Below are 25,530 nucleotides of genomic sequence, written 5' to 3' on the forward strand. Positions count from 1 at the left end.
TCCTTTCATGCTGCTGCTACCCTGATGAAGGTCTTCATCACCCCACACCTGGACTGTTAAAATAGTCTGCTAGTTGGTTTCCCTGACACAAGTCTCTTCCCACTCCAGTCCATCTTCCTCTCAGCTTTCAGAATGATCTTCCTAAAGCTCAGGTCTGATGATGTCTTCGTTCTCATCCCCACCCCTCCCAATTCATTAAACTCCACTACCTCCTGTCACCACTTTAATCAGTTACCTGCCCTTCCACTACCTTCCCAGACTTCTTATACTACCCCAGCACCTCCACAATCCAGTGACTAGCCTATTTGCTGTTCCTGGCAAAAGGTACTTCATCTCCTCAGTGGGCATTTTCATCAGTTGCTATCCATGCTTGGAACACTTTCCCTCCTCATCACTCCCTCCTGGCTTTGTTCAAGTCTCATCTAAAATCTCACTTCTATAGGAAGTCTTGTTCAGTCCCCCTTAATTCTAATGCCTTCCCTCTGTTGATTTTTTCCAGTTATGCTATATATAGTTTATTTGTACATAGTTATTTTAAGCATAAGGCAGCTAGGTGGCACAATGGTTAGAGAGCTGAGCCTAGAGTCAGAAAGACCTGAATTCAAATCTGGCCTCAGAAACTGACTGCTGTGTGACCCTGGGCAAGTCACTTAACCCTGTTTGCATCAGGTTCCTCATCTGTAAAGTGAATAATAGAAGGAAATGGCAAACCACTCCAGTACCTTTGCCAAGAAAACCCCAGATGGGGTCAGGGAGAGTCAGACATAACTGAAACAACTGAACAACCACATTTTAGGCATGTTGACTCCTCCATTGGATTGTTAGGTCTAACTCCAGCACTTAGCATAGTGTCTAACATATAATAAGAAGTTAAGCACTTATTGGCTTGACTTTTAATATTTGGTAATATTATTTTTTTTAATTGGTACATGGCCAGTTTGTGTCAGAGACTGGACTTGAACCTAGGTGATTCAGATTCTGAAACTGGCTCTCTAGTCATCATGCCATGCTTGCCTTTGTGTATAAAATAGGCCATCCTAATAAAGATTATTTTACATATATGAAAAAGTGGGATTTAACTGTTCATATTTAGATGTTTTAATTTGCTTTTTTTGGGGGGTTATTAATTCTGTGGGCAATTTTATTTCTTCTTGATTTGGAATTTTTCCCTCTTTTGAGATCTTGAAAATTGGTCCCTGGCTCCCTTAGAATTTTTTCCTCCAAATATTTTAGCTTGCAGCTTGTCTCCCCTACCATCTTGGACCTATAGAAAGAGCTCAGACACAGTTTCTACATGGCATTCACCCCAAGTTCACTCAAATGAGGCCTGGCTGATGAGTGGATGAGTCTTTGTCATTGCCAAGTACTGGTCTGGGCAGGACAGGTCCTTTGTTCTTCATAATTCAGCTGCTAGACAGCCTCTAGACTTTGCTTCCAAATTTCCTTGTGTCTCACTCTTCTGACTTTTCAGACCTTACAGAGTTGTCAGGATCTCCAGTGTCCTCCACCTGAAATCTGAAAAGAATATATGCCACAGAGACAGAAGTGATCATAAGGCTCTCCACCAGGAGGCCCAGACTAGCTCATCCTCCTTTTTCAACTAGCCAGGTCAGAAAGCCAGAGTCCTAAATTGTTATCTCTAAAACATATGTCCATTGACTGTTCTGGTAGGGTGCAGCTGCCCTCCTTTTTCTTGAAGGCCATTATTTCTTTCATGGAGTATCATGTACTAAATTGAGATTCCATTGTCTTTGCTGACAAGAGCTATATAAATGCTGATGAACCTTTTCTTTTTCATTGCTATTTCATTTAATTTCATATTTAAATTCTCTGAGTATAACTGGCTTAGGTGAGTTCATACTTTCTATTTACTGGGTGGGGGAATGAGAGAGAGAGAGAGAGAGAATGAATGAATGAAATTTCTCATATAGTGAAATAGGTACCAAATTTGGAACCCAGACTTTGTGTTTGAATGCCAGGCTCCTACTGCTCATGCTTCATCTACAAGATGAAGGAATTAGACTAAGTGATCTATTAAGGTTCTTTCCAACTCTTAAGTGCTTTACTTTCCCATGATTGTCCATTCCCAGGTTCCACTAAAACGTCTTATTAGGACCATATTACATTTGAGAGATGACAAATTATAAAAAGAGGGATACCACAAATTACAAAGGAATAAATGCAAGTTGGTACATTTGAGAATTAGATTTATTATCAGGAGTTTTTAACCTGGGGTCCATGAACTTTAAACATTTTATAACAATTTTATTATAATTTGTTTCCTTTGTAATCCAATATATTTCATTTTATGACTTTAAAAACATTATATCAGGAAGGGGTCCATAGGTCACTAGGTGCCAAAGGGGTCCATGACATAGTTTAAGAACTGATCTAAAGGGAGCAGGTAGGTGGCGCAGTAGATAAAGCACTGGTAGTGGGTTCAGGAGGACCTGAGTTCAAACCCGGCCTCAGACACTTACTAGGTGCGTGACCCCAGGCAAGTCACTTAACCCTCATTGCCCTGAGGAAAAAAAAAAAAAAGAAAGAAAGAAAAGAGCAGAACCGAACAGAACTAGAGGATGAAACATTGTTATCCCCAGGGATTCCTTCTGGTTCAGTATGCTATAATAATAAACCGAAGTCAATCAGTTGGCATTTATGGTACCATGTGCCAGATGTTGGATATACAAAAACAGAAATGAAACTGTCCTTGACCTCAGGGAGCTTAGATTTTATTGGGGATATAAGTTCCATTTTAGAAGGGGAAGGAACTAGACACTAGAAGGGGTGGGGGGCTGTCAGGAAAAGATGTCATGCAGAAGGCAGCATTTGAGCTGAGTTTTGAAGGAAACAGGATTCTAAGAGGTAGAGGTGAGATGGGGATGCACTTCAGGTGGCGAGAACTACCAGTGCAGAGCTACCAAGACCAGAAGTGGAGAGTTGTATATGCAATAACAAGTTAGAGATGTACTAGATCGTAGAATCCTCTAATTTATAGTAGAAGTATTGCAATCCCAAGAGGACTAGAAGATAAGTATTCCATTGACTTACTGATAATTGAAAAAAAATGTTAACTTCTTTTGGCTTTTTCTTATTCTTCATGCCTTCTCTTGACCAATCTTGATTATCCTGAAAGTTGCTGGTAAAATCATTACAAATATTAACAAAATATTGAACTATGAAATTGTCTGTTACAGAGGAATTCATTATCCTTATTGTAGGTCGTGTAATGTGAATTAACATGACCCTCTTTTTCATCTAGAATGATACTTCCCATGGTGATTATATTCGAAATAATGAAACCAGTTTGATGGAACAAACCCCTATACTTCATGATGGACTTACCATGGCCTCTCATAGATCTCAGCGAGAAGGTATGAAGATATTTTTGAGAAGCTTACTGTTAGCTTCAGTATTTCTTAAAGTATGCTAGAAAAAATTTACATATTAATTATGGGAATTCACTTAAGATATTAAAGTATATACTTTGTTCTCAGGTAGAGTAATAGGGAGAGGGAATGAAAAGAATCCTGTTCTGCAAAGAAATAGGAGGGTGACACTATGGAAGAGAGAGAAGAGAACAAGAAATCACTTTCTCCTTTTTGTATTCAGGGAATCCCTCTTCCCATGCAGAGAGGAGAATCAAATGAAAAAATCATTCACGGGGCAGCTAGGTGGCGCAGTGAATAGAGCACCGGCCCTGGAGTCAGGAGGACCTGAGTTCAAATCCAGCCTTAGACCACTTGACACTTACTAGCTGTGTGACCCTGGGCAAGTTACTTAACCCCAATTGCCTAGTAAAACAAAACAAAACAAAAAAATCATTCACAAGTGATGTCTTTTACCTAGATTTCTGAAGCACCATAAAGTATTTTGATTTAAAATATAATATATTCTCAAAAGACATAAAATATCCTCAGAGTTAATTTTACCTCGCATTTCTATTTATATTTGATGTTTTTCAAAGCACTAAAGGGACAGTTATGTGGCTCAGTAGAGAGAGCACTGGGCCTGGAGTCAGGAAGACCTGAATTCAAATTCAGCCTTAGACATTTAACTAGCTATATGGCCCCATATAAGTTATCCTCCATCTGGAAAATGCTAATAATAATAATAGCACTTACCTCCCAGGGTTGTGGGAATCAAATGAGATAATAATTGTAAATCATTTAGCACAGTGCTTGATACATAGTAAGTACTATATAAATATTGTTTATTATTATTACTAAAGTATGCTTTTAAAATTGTAGCATAATATCCATTTAAACTACAGAAACCAATTATGCCATTATATTTTACCCTTGCTCTATCTAACCTTCTTTTTTTTTTTTTTTTTTTTGGGTGAGGCAGTTGGGGTTAAGTGACTTGCCCAGGGTCACACAGCTAGTGTTAAGTGTCTGAGGCTGGATTTGAACCCAGGTCCTTCTGAATCCAGGGCCGGTGCTCTATCCACTGTGCCACCTAGCTGCCCCTCCAACCTTCTTTATTTGCCAAATCATTATTTCCTACTTTTTATTTACACTTTGAATACCCAATTGTTTTCATTTTTAATGCCTCTCTTAGCAGATAAACCTTTTCTGTTGGTTTCAAGAGAACCTAAAAAGCTGTGAGGTTTAAGGCATACATGGCCAAAAAATATTGTGAAGACCTTAGAGGTACAGGTAGTGTTTTGTCATCATTACTCCTGATTAAGGTTAAGTATTCAGAAGAGAAGCAGACTTTGAAAGTGAACAAGCCAGTTAAGGTAGTGTTTGAAATGGAAGTTGGATTTCTGAAATAGAAATAATAGACTTTTTTTTGACCAGGGGTGAAGTGTTTCTAAGAAGGGCCAACTAAAATGTATTTCTTAGGTAAAAATCTATTTAAGAGGAATTTAAACTGAAAAGAAAGGTAGAAAACTTGTTGTTTGTCCTTCGTTCTCAACGTGTACCATGACAGATGTCATGACTTGCAATGAATTGGATTTCAGTGAGATGGGACTGTGCAAACTCACAGATTGGCTTTCAGTAAAGAATAACAAATAGAAGGCGAATAGTAGATGACTTGTCATTACTTGCTTCTTGGAAGTTTCCTCTTTAGCCTCTCCAGCTTCCATGCCTGGTCCATCCTGTTTAGGCCTGGGACCCTGCGGCCCTGCCTTGCTGGTTGGTGGTTGCCTCATTTGCAACATCTAGACTTGGACTGGAGATATTATTCATTTCACTCCCCTGCCATTTCTTCATGGCCATCATGTTGCCACACCTAGACCCTCTGCCCCAAATTCTCCTTCATCCCCTTCTCATAACTCTGCTCACTAGTCTATAATTTTATGAACTAAAGTCCCTTCCCTGGCCACTGTTCCCTACATGCATTGTCTCCTCCTGAAAGTTCCTGAATGGTAAACTAGACTGTCTTTGCTTATGCACTTTATTTCTAATACTTAATACAATGTTTGGCATCTAGTAAGTGCTTAATAACTGTTTTTCATCGATTCATTCATGGGAAATAATATCCAAGAAGTGAGCCTCAAATGCCTCTCTTAAAATGCCCAGGGCATAATATAGGGAGGCAGATTTTATTTCATAGGCATCTCTTAAGACTTTGTAGGATAAGAATCATGACTAGAATATAACTATAGTAGAGTATGCCTTATTAAAAAAGAACAGAATAGATGTGCACTGGGATGGAGTAGAACAGTATATGAAGTTATATGAGAAAATCCAGGTATCCGAGGAAGAAATTATATTTGAGATTATTTGTATAAAGATAAGTAGGAAAGACAGTAGTAGTGTCATGGCATATACTGTGGCCTACCTGACTAGTAGGAAATTAGAAGTGTTTGGGAGATAAGTCACAAATCTAGCAAGGAATCTTGATACTTTAGTGACAGGTAACTTAAAATGAACAGCCACTGGATTTTTCTCCATCACTATTTGTAAGTCCTTCCCCTTCCCTCCAAAAGCAGAACAGCTATCTGACTTAAGGATTTCAATTTTCCAAAGATAAAAAAGGGGTCCTACTCTGCTTAACTAATTCTGACTAACCAGTAAGAACTGGTTTAAGTAGAAACTTAAGAAACAAGCGACTGGGGCAGCTAGGTGGTACAGTGGATAGAGCACCGGCCCTGGAGTCAGGAGGACCTGAGTTCAAATCCGCCCTCAGACACTTACTAGCTGTGTGACCCTGGGCAAGTCACTTAACCCTCATTGCCCTGCAAAAACTAAAAAACAAAAAACAAACAAACAAAAAAAAGAAACAAGCGACCTCGGGGCAGCTAGGTGGTACCTGAGTTCAAATCCAGCCTCAGACACTTAACACTTACTAGCTGTGTGACCCTGGCTGGGCAAGTCACTTAACCCCAATTGCCTCACAAAAAAAAAAAAAAGAAACAAGCGACCTCTACATCCTAGTTTTATAATAAAGGAGAGGTTAGGAGGCAGCATGGTACATTGGAAAGAATGCTGAACATGTGGAGCCTTAGACCTGAGTTTCAATTGTGATTCTGTTACTTACTACCTTTATGTTCCTGAGCAGGTTACATGGCCTCTTGGCCTCAGCTTCCTTAACTGTGTATTAAGGGAGTTGGACTAGATAAACTCTAGGGACTCTTCTAGCTCCTCTAGATCTATGATTCTATTGAATGGTATTCATAATCTAATGTACCATAGGTTTCTAGAGAAACAGATTTTAGAGTTTGGAGAAAAGTTAGCCTAAAATTTTGAAGGGAATGTCAACAATCCAAGAGGAAGTCCTAAAAAATTAAATTCTTAAGACACAAGCAGAAATTATTTTGGTGAGGAGGAAAAGGGGGACAAGTTAAAAGAGATGAATGTGTAAGTATTGCAAACTTGTTTGATCAATTTGGTTAATTGGGTTTTTTTAAGACAGATGAAAAAAGTGAGAATAAACAGAAAAGTATATCTTGGTTCTATAAGAATTGAAAATATCAGTATGAACCAACTCTAGGATGGGTGGATGATTATAAATAAGGTGGTAAATTTTTATCTGTTGAGGGTAAAAGATTTTCTTGAAGCGGATGGGACAATAGATGACAGAAGGCTGAACTACTCAACACTTACTTAGACTCTGTTTTCTTTGCCAAGGAATATGATCTTTGGACTGAGCAAGAGTAAAACCAAACTAGAAAAAGGAAATTAAAGATAAATGAGAAAAGACAGTAGATATTATCTAGCTGCTTTCAATGAGTTCATGTCACTAGGCTTAGAAGAATTGCATACTGGAATATTGAAAGAGCTGGTAGCTGTGATTGCGGAGTTTTTTGTTGTTTTTTAAAAATTCATCATCTATAAAATAGTATGGAAAATGAGAGAGATGTTGTAGAACTGTAGAGTTATAGTATAAATGATAGTATCATTTGATTTTGATAGTGGTTGAATGCCTTGACCTAAAGAATGAGAATGGGGGGGGGGGGCAGTTAGGTGGTACAGTGGATAAAGCACTGGCCCTGGATTCAGGAGGACCTGAGTTCAAATGTGGCCTCAGACACTTGACACTTACTAGCTGTGTGACTCTGGGCAAGTCACTTAACCCTCATTGCCCCGCCCCAAAAGAGAGAGAGAATATGAATTAGTCACTTAATGTCAGATAGGAGGAGCATCTTTAGTGGAGCACCCTGAGAGATTTGTCTTTGACCATGTGTGCTGGTCAACATTTTTAGTGGTGACTTTGGCTAGAAGCTTAGATGACATGGTTGCCAAACTTCATTATGCTATGAAGGTAGAATGTTGAATACCAAGATTCAGATAGAACCTGCCACCCTGGAATGATGTACTGAAACAAAATAATGCAGATTCACATATGTGAAAGCAGTTAGGTAATTTCTAAATTAGATAATAGCAAAAATATACTAAAGTATGCAATACCATACATTTAAAAGGTATTGTTTTCATTAAGTAGCCTTAGTGCTTTTTTTTGTTTGTTTGTTTTGTTTTTGTTTTGTTTTTGCAGGGCAATGAGGGTTAAGTGACTTGCCCAGGGTCACACAGCTAGTAAGTGTCAAGTGTCTGAGGCCGGATTTGAACTTAGGTTCTCCTGAATCCAGGGCCGGTGCTCTATCCACTGCGCCACTTAGCTGCCCCTCCTTAGTGCTTTTTAATGTATTGGTAGTAGATTTCATTTTGCTCAGTTGTCCTAGAATAGACAAATCACTTCTGCTTTGGAGAGTTCTCTCTTATAATTTGAGAAATTTCTTTTTCATATAAGTTTGGAGAATTTCATAATTGATAGGTAGCAAATTAATACTTTTCCATCTGTCTCAACTTCAAAACAAGAGTTTTAGCCATAGTTTTGTGTTTTTTATTGAAATAAAACTTATCATTCTTTTTCTTTTCAGCTGTACACATTGAGAAAATAATACTGAAAGGAGTGCAAAGAAAAAGGGCTGACAAGCATTGGGAATACACCTTCAAAGTAAGTTAATATTTTGAAATACTTAAAGCATTTCTTATGTCAGATTTTTTTTAAAAAGATAGAAACTGACATTTGGAAAAAACCTTGTAATTTTAGTTGCGTGGGGTGTATGATCAGATGTTTGCATTCATAGACTGTTATAAAGTATCTGTTTTCAGAAATTGGATTACAATAAACCGTAACATTAAAATGAGACTGAACATAGTTTAATCTTGGATTAAATAAACTGCATTCATAAGATTGAAGGAACCAGAGAGCTAAATCAAGTTAAACCTCCTCTCTTTATAGAAGGAGAATGAGGCTTAATAAGTTAACTGAATCATTATTGCTAGAATTTGTTACATAAAGAAAATAGTGTCCTTTCTTAATTTTCAGCTGAGATACTCATGTCACATTTTGATGCTGAGAAATTTGTTTTTGAGAAAACAAATGAGAAGAATTTTACCTTTTTTTTTTTTTTTTTACATTTTGAAGGAATTGCCTATAATGAACACTTCTGCCATATTTGTGTCTTGAGAACATTTGGCAATGGGTTCTGTGGTAGAAGTGAAGATTTTATTGTATGTACATATATATTTGTTAGAAGGCTAAGAAAAAATTTTACCATGTTAAAAAGAAAAGAATTTTTTAAATCCCCTAGATTTGTTTCTTATGTGGCTTCCTTCAAGTCTCAGCTAGTTTGTTGCCCTTCTGTAAGAAGCCTTTACCAGTCCTTAATCATACTGCTTTCTTTCTGAGATGATTTCCAATTTATCCTGTATATATCTTGTTGGTACATAGTTTTTGCTAGCATGTTGTCTCCCCCATAGACTGAGCTACTTGAAACCAGGGATTGGCTTTTTTTTTTTTTTTTTTGGTTTACTTTTTTTATAACATCAGTGATTAGTACAGTGCCTGGGTGCTTAAATGCTTGCTGACTTGTAGCTATGTCTTAATAACTTCATTAGGTTATTGTGAAGACTGTGGTCAGTTTCCTTATCTGTAAAAAGGAGTTAGCTTAGGGCCCTTAAAATTCTGTCATACTGAGATTTGAATAAGAAAATATGTAAAAATACTTTAGGTTTTCAAAGTTAGATGCATATATACATATGTAAACCATATATACTGCTATTTCAAATTAGATAATAGAAACATAGGCAAGTATAACATGCCTTACAGTATAGTACAGATAGATTTTTTTATTTAAATAAAATTTTATTGATAATCTTATATTTTTATATCATTATATTTCCAAATACAGTATATCCTTTCCTCTTCCTCTCCCAGAGAACATTCTCTTATAACAAAGAACTTAAAAGGAAGTGAGGCAGAGCAGCTGAGGAAAGCTAAGCCCCATGTTGGAAAAGCATCACAAGATGTTCAGGGTTCCATAGCCGTAGCCACCTACTTCTGTGACAAATCTAGAGAGGTGCCTTTTCCTACCTCTTCTTTAGGACCAGGCTTGGTCATTATAATTTTACAGCATTCACTTTACATTGTTATTGCTTTTTCCATTTGCATTGCTAGAGTCATTATGTCTATTGTTTTCTTGATCTGTGCTTCGTGTTATATATCAATTTGTGTCTTCTCATGTTTCTCTGTAAATAACATGTTCATCATTTCTTACGGCATCCACAGTAGAAATAAATCATTTGTTTTATTTCTGTTTTTTTGCTACTCTGAATTAAGTATTATAAATACTTTAATATATATGAAGCCTTTCTTTTATTATTATCCTCCTACAGACATATACCTACCAGTGGAATTTCTGGGTCAAAGTGTATGGACAATTTAGTAACTTTAACAGTATTATTTTTATAAAGAGGTATAGTTGGAGCTTTTAATGTACTAGTGTAGGGTTTGTTTTTGCTTAGCTCTCTTATTTTTAACAGACAGTCATTGTTGGTTGGGAAGGGAAGGTTCTACCACTTGCCTTTCCAGACTCATTATGTGTTTTGTGTTCCAGCCAAACTGACCTATTAGCCATTTCCTGAGTTGAGCGTCCACTTCCCAGTTTGTTGCCTTTGTACATGCCATCCTCCATACCTTTAATGCTTTCCCTTTCCCTTTAGAATCTTTAGCTTCATCTGAGGCTTAACTCTGGTTAAGCCTCATACAGATTTTTTCCTGAGCTGCCCAGTTAGTCTTTCCTTAGATGATCTCATGTTTACTTATCAAAAGATCTAGAGTTGGAAGTGACCTCAGATGCCATCTAGTGCAGACACCCTTATTTTGTAGGCGAGGATACTGATTTTTATGTGGACATATCATCTGCCCCCCCTACCCTTCTTGGTAAATTGTAAGCTCTTTGAGGTAGGGACTATTTTGTACCTAATGTTTAATTGGCACATAATAGACATTTAGAAATGTTTTAATATAAATTGCTGCACATAAACCTTTGAGCATTTGCCTTTAAATTATATACCATGTGAAGATTTTTGAAAAATATTTTATTTGTGCCTTTTGTCTTTATATTTAACCTCCCTTGCACTGACACCTCCCTTTTTTTTTTTTTTTTTTGGTGAGGCAGTTGGGGTTAAGTGACTTGCCCAGGGTCACACAGCTAGTAAGTGTCAAGTGTCTGAGGTCGAATTTGAATTTAGGTCCTCCTGAATCCAGGGCCGATGTTTTATCCACTATGCCACCTAGCTGCCCCTCTGAAGCCTCCTTTTGAAAAAGCAAAAGAGTTTAGTAAAAACATTCAGCAGAGTGACTGTGTTTTGATAGCATATGCAGTGGTTAGTTCCCAACCTCCATGCCATTAGGTGGGAAATTTATTTCATTATCTCTTTTTGCAAGACATTCATTATTTGTTATTCAGAATTTGGCTTCCTTTTAGAGGCTGCAAGATGTTAGAGTTGATAGAGTGTTAGACTTAGAGTCAGGGACCCAAATTCAAATTCTGCCTCAGTTATTTACTGGTTATGTGGCAGCTTCACTTTCTATTATTATTATTTCTCTCTATATATAATATATATTTCTATTATATATTATTAATATTATTGTTATCTCTAAAATGAGACAATAATAGCACTTACCTCACAAGGAGAATTGAATGAGATACATGTGTAAAGCGTTTTGTGAACCATGAAAATACTATATACATATATAAGTGCTAGCAGTTATTTTATTAAAATAAAAGATTATTAATCTTTTAATTTATTCTTTTGGTTTTGCTTGTTTTGCTCTACATCTGTTCCTACAGTTCTTTTCATATGTGTCTGAATTGTTCATAGTTGTCATTCCTTACTGCACAATAATAATTTCTTATATTTTTAGGCCTTAGTCTTTTCATTCATCCTCCAGCTTGTGGTCACCTACTTTGTTTCCAAGAGAGCTGCTTTACATATTTTGGTACATGTTATACATTTGTTTCTGTCCTTGACCTCTTTAGTTTACATGCTTAGCTATGGGATCTCTGGGTCAGAAGATATGGGCATTTCAGTGACTTTTCTTGCATTATTATAACATAGTTGGACTTCTTAAAAGCTCTGTTCAACTGAGCTTGAATACTTTTGGATATATACTGGAATATATTTGGAATTATGGAGCTGATAGGTGGCGCAGTGGATAAAGCACCGGCCCTGGATTCAGCAGGACCTGAGTTCAAATCCGGTCTCAGACACTTAACACTTACTAGCTGTGTGACCCTGGGCAAGTCACTTAACCCCCAATTGCCTCACTAAAAAAACAAATAATTTGGAATTATGCCCAGAAAGTGACCAAAAACCCAGACATCCCACTGCTGGGCAATATATATTGTATATATTTTACTTTGAGAACAAAGGACTAACAACAATAATATTGTATACCCTAATGACATCAGAGAAGGTCTTGTATACACCAAAATATTTATGGCATCACTTTTTGTAGTAGCAAAGAATCGAAAACAAAGTAGAAGACCATTGGAAATGTCTGAATAGATTGTGGTACTTGAAAGTGATAAAATGTCACTCTGCTGTTTAAAAAAAAAGACCACTATAAAGAATTCAGAAAATCATGGGAAGACTTGCATAAACTGTTGCAGAATGAAGTAAGCAGAGCTAGGAAAAAGTATGCATGACTACAGCAATATAGATGGGAAAAATACCCCAAACTGAACACTACATAATTATGATGCCCAAGCTTAATCAAGAGTTGAGAAAATGTTATCTGTCTTCATGTAGGGGACTATGTATGTATAATGAATGCTGCATGTACTTTCTATGTATAGATTAATTTTTCCTCACTGATTTGTAATCTAATGCAAGGGGTGGCTCAAGAAAGTAGCGAGAAAATATAAAGAAATTTTTTTGGAAGAGAAAAAGTGCAGTAGCATGCCTCTTTGTAAGGAGACCCCCTTCTTACAAACATTAACTGCTCCCATCTTTTGTTATCTTTCCCAATTTGTGTGGTATGAGGTGAATGAAATCTTAGTTCTTTTAATTTGTATTTCTCTTACTGCTAATGATTTGGAGCATATTTTCATGTGGTCATTTATTGTGTGCAATTTTCCTTTGGAAACCTTGGTTGATATTGTTTATTTACTTATACATTGGGAAATGGCTCTTGGCTGTATATAGGATATCATACTTTTATTGTATCTTATGCAAATCTTTTTTTCATTCAGCCATTTCTCTCCTAAGTCTGTTTTCATTTTATTCACACAAAAGTTTTTAAATTTTGTGATGTTGAAATTGTTTTATTTTTTTGTGATTGCTTCTGCCCCTTATTGAATTTTTAAAAAATAAAAATAAGATACTAAATGGATTCAACTTTTGGTTTTTCATTGACTGTTAAGATTTTGTGGGTTCATCCAAGCAAACTAAGATGTCCAAATGCATTAATGGTCTCAGATAATAAAGAATATATTTCATTTGGCAAACATTCATCTTCAACCCTCTAACCTCAAAATATACCATTTGTTTGAAGTTGTGTGATTTCACTGAGTTTATAGTTCCAATAACATAGAAGATGGTATTTTTCACAGGTCATTGCCTTATATCACATGACAGACTTGAGAGATTTTTCTATTAAGCCATTTTGAAAAGATACCAATACAAAGCTGGTTACCTTTAAAAATTTGTTTCATTGATAGGCTCAGTAATATTTTTTATATGCTCACTTCTTTTTGTATAGTTTCTACTTATACAAAATCTTCTCAAAAAATCTGTTGCAGGAAGTAAACCTGAAATATGTTTTCTCTCCATCAGGTAAACTGGTCTGATCTTTCTGTAACAACTGTAACAAAAACACACCAAGAACTACAAGAATTCCTACTAAAGGTATGTATTTTGATTAAAGCTATATAGTAATAGACTGCTCAATTTTAATAAAAGCCTTAGATATAGGGAACAAAATTTTCATTTTAAAATAAGGATAACAAAGAGGCACCTTCTTTCATTTCTTTTCTTTCTTCCTTCCTTCCTTTCTTTCTTTCTTTCTTTCTTTCTTTTCTTTTTTGTGGGTCAACAGGGGTTAAGTGACTTGCCCAGGGTCACACAGCTAATAAGTGTCAAGTGTCTGAGGTTGGATTTGAACTCAGGTCTTCCTGAATCCAGGGCCGGTGCTTTATCCACTGTGCCACCTAGCTGCCCCCTTCTTTCATTTCTTTTTGTTTTGTTTTGTTTTGTTTTTTGGTGAGGCAGTTGGGGTTAAGTGACTTGCCCAGGGTCACACAGCTAGTAAGTGTCAAGGGTCTGAGGCCGGATTTGGACTCAGGTCCTCCTGAATCCAGGGCCGGTGCCTTATCCACTGTGCCACTTAGCTGCCCCCTTCTTCTTTCATTTCTTGATGTTGACTGAAACATTTTCTAAATGTTATTTTAACCAAGGTTAATTAAAAGAGATTTTTCAGTTTCAAATTTTTAACTTTCTCTCAATGATGGAAATAGTGAAATTTTTACTCTTATGGCAAGCCAAATCTTAACTCTACATCTCTTACCAAAAGTTTCGTCCCATTAACTTGGGGAATTGTAGAAAGAATGGTTTCCAGGAAATTAAGTCAACTTCCTTTCTGTAAAACTTTTCACAAACTTACGAAAAAAGGTATCTTAAGATTTTCTACTCCCATTTTCCCATATCATCAACTAAAATTTTTGATGGGATTTCTAAGTCATTAAGCAGGAGATAGATAATAAGAAAAAAAATAGTATGTTTTGGTTTTTTAGATACTCATAGGTGATCTGGTTCTTGACAGTTGTAGTTTACCATTCTGAAGTTGGAGCTTGTTAGTTGTAGGGTGAACAATATGAAAATAAAGCATAGGTTGAACCATATTGGAAAGTAGATGGTGGCTGGGTAGAGTCCTAATATGCTCATTAGACATTTTGCCTGTTTTCAAGTTTATACTCAAGGATGGTTTCTAAAGTTCTGCTACCTTTTCATTTTCAATTCAACAAATCTTTGAGTACCTACATGTAGAAGACATTCAAGTAGAGGTAGATACCAAGGAAGATACAAAGATAAATGAGAGACCTTCCTTCCCCCAAAAGCTTGTGACCTGCTCTTTGTTTTAATTGTTACTTTTAAAATGTTGAATAAGTTGGCAGACCAGAAAGAGTTGATAGAGAACTTGGGTAAAAATGTCTTTACTGTTTCACATGTACACACACACGCAGTGCTCGTGCACAGTCATCCTTCAACATTCAGAGGTGCTGCAAACTTTTGAGTAATTCTGATTATATTTATTTAATATATGAAACAAGTAAAATAATACACAGAACCCCCCAAAAATTGCAGTTTCTGTGTGAGAGATTAATATCTCACACACCATGCAGTCCTTGCAATTACAAGTATAGGTACAGCAACTGCTTCATGGGTTCTTTAGTGCACTGAAGCTTGACAAAATTTAAAGTTTATATGTGTATATATATATATATATGCACACACTTATGGTAGCAAATGATAAACTAGATTAATAATATACAGTATTTATGCATTTATGACTTAATACATTTTAAAAAAAAGTTTTCTTTACATATGTACATGGTCTGCAGTTTTCCACAGTACACTTCAAATCTCAAAAAATTCTCATTTAATTATTGATTCCCAACCTGGAATAACCAAAACCATGAATATCAAGGGAAATTGTATATTTTATTCTTTTGACCTGACATAGCATCTTTGCCTCTTAATGTTCTTATATTCTGTTCTGCACTATAGCAATTGCATATATGTCTCAATCTTCTTCCTCCCCCAGCTAGATTGTAAGCTTCATGAAAAAAGGGACCACATTGTCTTTTTCTTTCACCACACCTGACTCAACACCTAACTGTCCTTTGCAGATAGTAATTGCCTAATAAATAGTGGTTTGATGAATGAATTTGTAAATTAAATAGTATTTTAAAACAACCATAGTTGAAAATATTGGGAATTTTAAGTGGAGTGATTTTAAAATTGTCTCCCTATAAATTTGGAAAAAGTTTTAAATTTATAAAAGTTTAATTACCAATAAACTAATAAATACTATCATATTTGGGAGATTAAGGGAAGGAAGCAAGAAATATTCAAAGTATTGCTAAGAATTTTTCCTTGTGGGTATGCCTTATGTTTCTTCCTTGTGAGTTATTTGACAACAACTTGCCAAAATTTTAGGAATAAAATTGATCCTTTTGATTAAGCAAAATTTTGTGAATATAAACTAAGTACTTCGGGGGAACAATTCTTAAAAATAAAAGGATTCTGGGGCAACTGGGTGGCACAGTGGATAGAGCACTGGCCCTGGAGTCAGGAGTACCTGAGTTCAAATCCAGCCTCAGACACTTAACACTTAGCTGTGTGACCCTGGGCAAGTCACTTAACCCTAGTTGCCTCACTTAAAAAAATCAAATCAAATAAAAGAATTCTTAAGTTGGGGTCTTTATACTTTTAAAAAATATTCTAATAACTATTTTGATAAAATTGCTTTCCTTTGTAATTCTATGTATTGTATGCATTTAAAAACGTTACTCTGAAAAGAGTTTCATGATACCCAGAAGGCTAAGAAACTTTGATTTAGTATTTGTGTAATCTCTTAGGCCTTTTTTCCCCCATAAGTAGTGTTTTATAATTATGTTCATAGATAGATCCTGGTTATGTCTTCATGGATGAACTCCCAAATATTTTATGTAGTTTCACTCCCCAGTTAAGGCTCCACTTTTCAACATTGGAGTTTGTTTTCTATCTTTTTCTATTTTCCTGTCTCCCTCTTCCTCTCCCTCCTCTTTTCCCTCCTTTCTCCCTCCTTCCAGTTAGGATGAGAGTGAAGTCCATGGGATGCCTGTTCCTCATTACTTCCTCTGTCTTTTTATATTCTTCATTTCATGTACTCCTATTATGTGTTTTTGTGTGCTACATTTTTTAGAGTTTTATTGGAATGTTACAAAGTCCTTTGCAAGCATCCCATTTTATCCTCACAACCACCATGTGAAGTAAGTGCTTTTGTTATTCTCATTTCACAAATGTGAAAACTGAGGCAAATAGATTGTGATTTGCCCAGGACCACAAAGCTACGAAGTGTCTGAGGCTGGATTTGAACTCAGGTCTTTTGACTCCTGGTCCAGCACTTCTCTACACTGTGCCAACCTAGCTGTTATTGGGTTTTGTTTTTTTTTTCATTTTTGCCAACTTAATGGACCTGAGTGATAACTCAGTTGTTTTCATTTTTTCTGATTATTAGTGATTCTAGATAGATGTCTAAAGAATAGTTTACATTTCTTTTTCCAAGAATGGAACTGTTAGTTTATAATTTTCGATCACTTTTCTATTGACTTGGAGTGTCAGCCTTTTCCTACACATTCTTGTCTCTTTATTGCACTCTCTTTGCTACTTATTCTAGCTGCTGCTTTTTATGCTAAGTTTTTTATTTTTGTTTAATCAAATTAATCTGTTTTGCCTTTCCTGATCTGCCATTGGTTACAAATGCATCATTTATCCATAGTTACGAAAGAGAACCTATGATTCTATAACATTTAATTGTGATAAAAAATATTTAGCTTATTTGTTGTTTGTGGTATATGATATAAGATGTAGATCCAATTTGTTTTTCTATTAGACTTCTATACAGTTTTTTAAGAATCAAGAGGTTTCTCCTCCCTCCCAGTTCTGTGTATTCTTGGTTATATTTGAAACAAAACTGATACATTTTTTTTAAACCGACATACATATTTGCTTTGACACCTTGCATATCTAATCTATTCTAGTGATCCACTTTTTAGAGCATCATTCACCAGGTAGTTTTGATATAATTTGAGATTTGGCAATGCCAAGCCCCCTTGATTGCTGTTTTTTTCCCCAAATATTATTTTCTCAAATGTTCTTGGTCTTTTGTTATTATAACTACATTTGAATTTTGTTATTTTCTTGGTAAATGGTCATTTTGGGGAAGTGTAAGAAATTAGGTCTATGGAAAACCATAGAGAATTGTCAAAGGTTGGCCAGGAATGAACAGATTGTGGTCTGTATCACTGGAAGGAATTCTCAGAAGCTTGAGATGACACATCATTTGAGAGTTTAAGGGACAGAATTTTACAAAATACCACTGTGATAATTCAGTAGGTGTAGTGTTAAATTTGTAGGTATATGTTTAGTCTACCTGTGGCTTCCACCATTTTGCCCTATTCGTGTGCAAGAGTAGACAGGGACACACAGATCTGCATTTTTGCAAATCTTAGGTTTCCCCCTCCCCACAGAATTTTGCAGAGGAAAGATTTCCCATTTCATCTGACAGCCGATTATCCCAACAACGTGGGGGTGTTGAATGGGAATGGATTGGTTATTAACTTTAAACCAATTATCTTTTAACAAGTAGAAGCTCCGGTGACTGATCTTCACCAAGCTTTGATTTGGGAAAATGGGAACCTTTAAGAAGAGTTTGTAGACTCCTAAGTACTTTTAGTCTCTGTTAGAGCAGATTGCTTAGGCATACCAAATCATCAGGTATATTAACAGGAACAAAAATGATGCCAGCAATTTTTTCCATTTTCAGTAGTAATTAATTTGACATTAATTAACCTCATTTTTCCCTTCGCTGTTGGGAAGCAGTAGGGATCACTGCAAGTGTGAGAATAGAGTAGTGGCTGCAAGCTTCAGAACCATTAGCCCCAGAGACAAGGGGGAGGTGGTTCTTGGCTTCTGTTGTTGTTTCACTATATGTGATTCAGGGACTACTTTTGTTCCTTTCGATCTGTTTGGTTGTTTTCCCTCTTTTCTTCTGATCAAAATTTATAATCTATTTTTATACAGAAGTTGAAATACAATTAAGTTGTTTTGTTTTTGTTTTTGTTTTTTTAGTGAGGCAATTGGGGTTAAGTGACTTGCCCAGGGTCACACAGCTAGTAAGTGTTAAGTGTCTGAGGCCGGATTTGAACCCAGGTACTCCTGATTCCAGGGCCAGTGCTCTATCCACTGTGCCACCTAGCTGCCCCCTACAATTAAGTTTTAAATGAGACTTTATAACAGCATGACTTTATTCTCTCCTTCCTAAATCTCCTGAATAATTCTAATTGTGCCAAGAGTAAGGTGCTTTATCAGGTTTCCTCTTGTCCTGGATTTTTGTCATGTTTCACTTATTCAGTCATGTAAATTTCTAAGCTCTTAGGTACTTTAAAAAAATACTACTTGTTTCCAAACTAAGTATATAGTTTACAAAGTGACACCCAAGTCACAACTGTCTTCTAAAAGTTCCCTACTGATTCCCTTTTTGATTAACATTGGAACTTTACAGGTTTCATATTACAAATATTTTTTAAACTACTACTACTATTATTGTGGCGAGCACTCTTTTTATGTTTTCTGAAATGTTCAGCAAAATTTTAAACCTTCCAACAGTCAGTTGTAGCCTGTGATTGATAATAAAAGAGGGATAAATGTATAAAAGTAGAAGTATTAAATACTTTCTTTATAGACTATAACTCAGTAAAAGTGGGAATTAATATAAGGAACAAAAGCAAAGGAATTAGACCTAGATGGAAATAATGATATCCTGAATAGTGATTGAGTCAGAAAACAACTAAGAAATAATAATTATGAAAACCTTGATAATGATGTAACAACTTAAAAATAATTCTAGGATGCAGTTAAAGCAGTTATCAGGAATAATTATCTGGAAATTTTAAAGTAGAGAGGATTAAAGAATTTAATACACAATTTGAAAAACTGAAATAGATCAGCAAGTAAAATCAAAATAAGCAAAAAAACATCTTGGAAATTAGAGATAAAAAAATGGAAAATAAAATTTCCATAGAAATGATTAGCAAAAACAAAAGCCTAATGCCCAAAGGGCTATAGAACTGTGTATACCCTTTGATCAAGCAATACCACTGCTAGGTTTATATCCCAAAGACATTCCCTGAAAGAGAAAAAGACCTATTTGTACAAAAATATTTATAGCAACTCTTTTTGTGGTGGCTAAGAATTGGAAATCAAAGGAATGCTCATCATTTGGGGAATGGAAAGCTGTGGTATATATGATGGTGATGGAATATTATTGTGCTATAAGAAATGACAAGCAGGATGATTTCAGAAAGGCCTGGAAAGGCATGTATGAACTGATGTATAGTGAAGTGAGCAGGACCAGGACAACTGTTGTGCACAAAGACAGCAATATTGTTTGATGAAGGGGCAGCTAGGTGGTGCAGTGGATAAAGCACCAGCCCTGGATTCAGGAGGACCTGAGTTCAAATCTGGCCTTAGACACTTGACACTTACTAGCTGTGTGACCCTGGGCAAGTCACTTAACCCCCATTGCCTCCCCTCCCCCCAAAAAAATATTGTTTGATGAAGAATTGTGAATGGTTTAACTATTCTCAACAATACAATGATCCAAGACAATCCCAAAGGATTGATGATGAAGCATATTATCTACCTCCAAAGAAAAAACTGATATTGATTGAACATAGACTGAAGCGTGCTATTTCTCACTTTCTTTCATTTTTTTCTTTTATTCAAGTTGTCTTATACAAAATGACTAATATGGAAATGTTTTACACAATTGTATGTGTATAACCCACATTTGATTGCTTACTGATTCAGGGAGTCTGAAGGGAAAGGAGGGAATGAGGGATAAAATTTGGAACTCAAAAGCTATAAATAAAAAATGTTTATTTTGTTTGTTTGTTTGTTTTTAGTGAGGCAATTGGGGTTAAGTGACTTGCCCAGGGTCACACAACTAGTAAGTGTTAAGTGTCTGAGGCCGGATTTGAACTCAGGTACTCCTGATTCCAGGGCCGGTGCTCTATCCACTGTGCCACGTAGCTGCCCCTATTATTATTTTTTTTTTTAAATACCAAAAGCCTAGGTCTCTGAAAAGAATAATAAAATTGATTAACCTTTAAATACACGAGGAAAAGGGGAGGAAAATCATATTGCTTTTAAGAAAAGATGAAATAATAATAATAATAGCTAACATTTATATAGTACTATGTGTCAGGCACTGTGACAAGTACTTTAACAATTACTATTTTATTTAATCCTCACAAAAATTCTGGGAAGTGGGTGCTATTGTTATCCTCATTATACAGATAAGGAAACTGAGACAAATGCAGGTTAATTGATTTGTCTGGTACCACTTGATGTCTGAGGCTGGATTTGAACTTGGGGTTTTCCTGATTCCAGACCCAGCATTCTCTTCACTGCACTGCCTATCTAGCTGCCCTCAATAGAAAGATTCTTGGAATGAACTATACATAAGTATATGCCAGTCAAACTGAGAATTTAAAATAAATTTAGGATTACTTGGAATAATATGAAATTTCCAAATTACCAAAACACGGAAATAGAGGTTGACCTAATTCTCAAAAAATGAAAACATAAAGAAAACAAACATAAAGATATCACTAAAGATAGCAGTAACTTCATTGTCCAGAATACTGTCTGAGCACTAGAGATTAAAGTTATGTAATTTGGCTATTTTAAGTATTTTGTGGAAGTGTAAATACTGAAAAACCATATACTTTTCCCCAGATAGTACACTGGATCTCCCCATATTAGTACTATATCATTAAGGTACCTACTTTTACTTACGTGAAGTGATAGCAAGTGAAGGAGCAGAACCAGGAGAACATCATGCACAGTAATAGCAATAGTGTAATGGTGATTAGCTATGAAAGTCTTAGCTACTTTAGCTACTCTGATCTATAACAATAATCTAAGACAATTCTGAAGGTTTTAGGATGAAAAATACTATCCACCTCTAGAGAGAGAACTGATAAAGTCTGAGTGCAGATTGAAGCATCATTTTTTTTTCCCACTTCATTTTTCTTGCCTTTTTTGGGGGGGGGAGGCAACCTGGTTAATATGGAAATGTTTTGCGTGCTTTCACATGCATAATTGATCTCACATTGCTTATCTTCTCAATGGGTGTGGGAGAAGAGTGGGAGAGAGGATTAAGAAATCAAAATTTAAGAAAAAAGGAATGTTGAATTTTTTTTTAAAGGCACTTCTGAGTCATTCTTGTACTTGATGACCTGAGATATTCTTTTATATTGAACTTTTACATCATCAGCTGAATATTGAAACATATACTTTCTTTTACCTTCAGCTATACTCATAAAACACAAACATCTGGTTACATATCACCTCAGAGTAGTAAAAATACTGACTTCATTGATGATTATTTACTATGTCAGTTATGAATAATTAAGAGAAGAAATTGCTTTTGGATGAATCGTTTTTTCTTGATATTTAGTGTTATACAAAAAGCCTTACTTAATGTCCTTTTTTACATGTAAGAAATTCATGATTTGTTCATCTAGCTTCCAAAGGAACTATCTTCAGAAACTTTTGACAAGACAATTTTGCGAGCACTAAATCAAGGGTCTCAGAAGAGAGAAGAACGGCGACACCCTGACCTAGAGCCAATCCTAAGGTAATAAACTGTCTGAAATAGCCCTGTTAGCAGAATTGTTACTCAAAGGTAACAGGTTATCATGATAAACAATGGCATTGGTTACTAGAACAGACTGTTTCTCCTATAGCTCCTTAAAACAGGCTATTTGTGTTTAGGATTTTTTAGATATTCCTCCCTTGATTTAAAGAAAATCAGCTTTTCTTTTTTCATTATGTTTAACATGTTGATTCTGAGCTAGCTACTAATCAAAATATGTAAGTTTTTTTTAGTGAAATCTTTAATATTGTCCTGTGTGATGTACTTACTGAGAGGAAGATTCCATATTTTAGATCTTTGACTGTGTCACAACTGATTAATAGATTATATTCAGGGGGGCAGCTAGGTAGCACAGTGGATAAAGCACCAGCCCTGGATTCAGGAGGACCTGAGTTCAAATGTGGCCTCAGACCACTTGACCCTTACTAGCTGTGTGATCCTGGGCAAGTCACTTAACCCTCATTGCCCTACCCTGCCCCCCCCAAAAGATTATGCTCAGTAGAGTTGAGTACAGTAAAATTTTAGTACTCATTGACATGTTTAAAACAAATATGTTTATATATAGGTTTGTAAATGGAATAATACTTTTCCCATAATTCATGCTAAATTATTCATTTGTTCAGTTGTGTTTAATGTCATTATGAAATTTTGTTTCCTTTATTCCCCAATTTTTTATGTTTTTATAAAATTTTTTTTTTCTCAGAAAATTCTGCTTTCTGTGATGCCTTTGTATTCATATTGTGACAAGACAAATTTCATGCAGTTTTGAAAATGTAAAACTTCTAATGGCCAATAACATAGGGTATATAATTTTCAGAGGCAGAGCACAGCATTAGTAAAATAATGTACTTGTCTTACCTTTGCTCAGATAAACAGTTTCAGTTTCTTTACTTTGCTGCATATGCCTTTATGTTTCAGTTATTTTCTTTGTTCACTCATTACACATATCAGTTTAATTTTAGTTGCTGCAACTATAGGATTATAAGGGTGATAAAATTATTAATGTATATTCTTTATGTAAATGTCAACATAATCCAGCATAAGAATGAATTGCTATTTCATGTATGTGGTCCATTATGACGTTGAGATATTTTTCAGTTATCTTTTTGATAACCTGTAACATTGTTCTTCAGCTTCATTTCTGATCTGTAAATATATCAAACTTAATCACCAAATTTTATTAAAAATTTTGAAGCCTTTAAGTTCATCATGAAAACTTTTCCAATCTACTCCCTTCATTGGGCTGACCTCAGTAAGAACAAGTATCTAGTTCTAGGGCTGCTTTAGTGTTTGTGTAATAAACTGGTACAGGATTTTATTCTAAAGTGATGATGATGTAATTTATTGTACACAAAGTCATTCTATTCTCTTTTTATATGCAGGCAGATATTTTCAGCTTCGTCGCAAGCTTTTCTACAGAGTCAAAAAGTACAGAACTTCTTTCAATCCATATCATCAGAATCTTTGCACAGTCTCAGTAAGGATTTTTACTGTTGATTATGTTTCCTTTTAGAGTTTTTATCTTGTCATTTTACTTTATTCCATATTCTCAGCAAATTATAATTGGTGGTAAGGTTTTGTTTCCCTTTGTGCCAATACTTCATACTAGCATTCAGTTTTTGAAATGGAGTGTTAGCAACTGATGTAAAGCCTGATGTAATTATTCCCTAAACCTTTGTGTGTACGTAGTCTTGCCTCTTAAAGTGCTGACTTACAATGAAAAAAAGTATTTTAAAAAACATTTGAGCTACATTTTTTTCATTAGTAAAACTTCTCTATAATAATAGTAGTTACAATCTGTTATCCCACTGAATTTTCTTCTCTTAACATTAATATTAGAGAGTATGGTGCTGCATTACTAGTTAATTTTATGACTTCAGTGAAGAAGAGTGAATGCTGTTCTGCTCAACTTGATTTGTGTTTTTTTCTGATACATTGGCTGTTGTATCCATTGATGGAATTTGCTTCTTCTGTACTCATCTTTCCCCATAGTATATATGTTTTTAGCAGCCATTGTATCAGTAAACTAGGTACAAGAACAAAGGTGATGATTACTGCTGGCTTCAGATGCTGCTGCTGTAAAAGGAGTAGCATTTTATATCTTGGCCAGGCACATCACTTAAAAAAAACCACAGTCATTCATTCACCTTTAAATAATCTTACCCAGCCCTTAGTCTTTACTTCTGTTGACCAAAGAAATTATGAGGAGAAGATAGATGTTATCCTAAAATTTGGCATCAAGTACAATGTATTAAAATTAAAATTTAGAAACTGCATGTATTTTGGGGGGAATATTGATATTGTGCCTGACATGAAGAACTTTCCAAATATCCCAACCCATCTTCAGTTTTTAACAATCTGTGTATTTACACTCTTTCAGTATTGAATTTATTTGGGGGCAGCTGGGTGGCGCAATGGATAGAGCACCGGACCTGGAAAAAACAAAAACAGGAAAAAAAAATATTAAGTTTATTCAATTAATTGACATTTATTGAGTACCCACTAGCACTTTGTCAAAGTGAACTACTTATAATGCTTTGTATATACCTTCAATTTTAAGAATTTAGAGCTTTAAGGCGCCTTAGAGCTTTAGTCTAATCCTGGCCCAGAAGTTAAGTGACTTGCCTTGTGTTGTGCTGCCTTTAAGTTGCAGACTTCCTACCTTTGCTTTGCTTTACCACCTGTTCCCTATACTTGAAATTCCCTCCATCATGGCTCCCAACCAATATATATAGCAGCCATTTACCAAACTTCATCTATTTGCAGAACCTTCTGCTAGGTACTGGGGACACAGTCTGAGAAAGGCATTTGAGCCCAAATTATAGAGAACTATAATGTACAATAATAAATAAATACAAAAAGTTACAATAGCCCCCCCAGTGGTCAGAGAAGGAGGTGACATTTGGACATTAAAAAATAAGTAGGGATTCAGAAGGCAAAAACACCAGAGCTGAAGGGCATTTCAGGCTTGAGAAATAACTTGATCAAAGGTACAGTGACATTTGAGTAAAATGTGTGTTAAGGAGGAAAAGAGCTGTCTAGTTTTGACTAAGGCAGGATAGTATAGGATTAAGCTGATCCAACCCAAATGTTCACATGGATGATTTGTGCCCGACCTGTTGTAGAGCATTCTGAGATCATACTGGTCTAATCAGCCACAATCGGACTTGGCTCTAACATAGTGATGTCATTTTGTTCCTCTTCGAAAATGAAGGACAACAACCAGGAGTCCTAGAATACTAGGCAGGGCACTTTCAACTTAACTCAGAAGCAGTAGGGAGCTACTGAAGGTTTTTGAGC

The 25,530-nt window shown here is 35.6% G+C and overlaps 1 protein-coding gene across 2 annotated transcripts in view; it reads left to right on the forward strand.

Annotated features, from left to right (window-relative positions):
- ZCCHC2 (zinc finger CCHC-type containing 2) overlaps positions 1-25,530 on the forward strand; it is an 89,475-nt gene that overhangs the window by 17,544 nt on the left and 46,401 nt on the right. For both annotated transcript variants that reach the window (XM_043964881.1, XM_043964882.1), the window contains exons 2-6: positions 3,263-3,374; positions 8,333-8,409; positions 13,581-13,652; positions 22,100-22,212; positions 23,613-23,707. In XM_043964881.1, the coding sequence (XP_043820816.1) occupies positions 3,263-3,374; positions 8,333-8,409; positions 13,581-13,652; positions 22,100-22,212; positions 23,613-23,707 (469 nt within the window). The remainder of the gene's footprint in view (positions 1-3,262; positions 3,375-8,332; positions 8,410-13,580; positions 13,653-22,099; positions 22,213-23,612; positions 23,708-25,530) is intronic.

Source organism: Dromiciops gliroides, chromosome 1 (assembly GCF_019393635.1).
Source record: "Dromiciops gliroides isolate mDroGli1 chromosome 1, mDroGli1.pri, whole genome shotgun sequence".
NCBI classification, from domain to species: domain Eukaryota; kingdom Metazoa; phylum Chordata; class Mammalia; order Microbiotheria; family Microbiotheriidae; genus Dromiciops; species Dromiciops gliroides.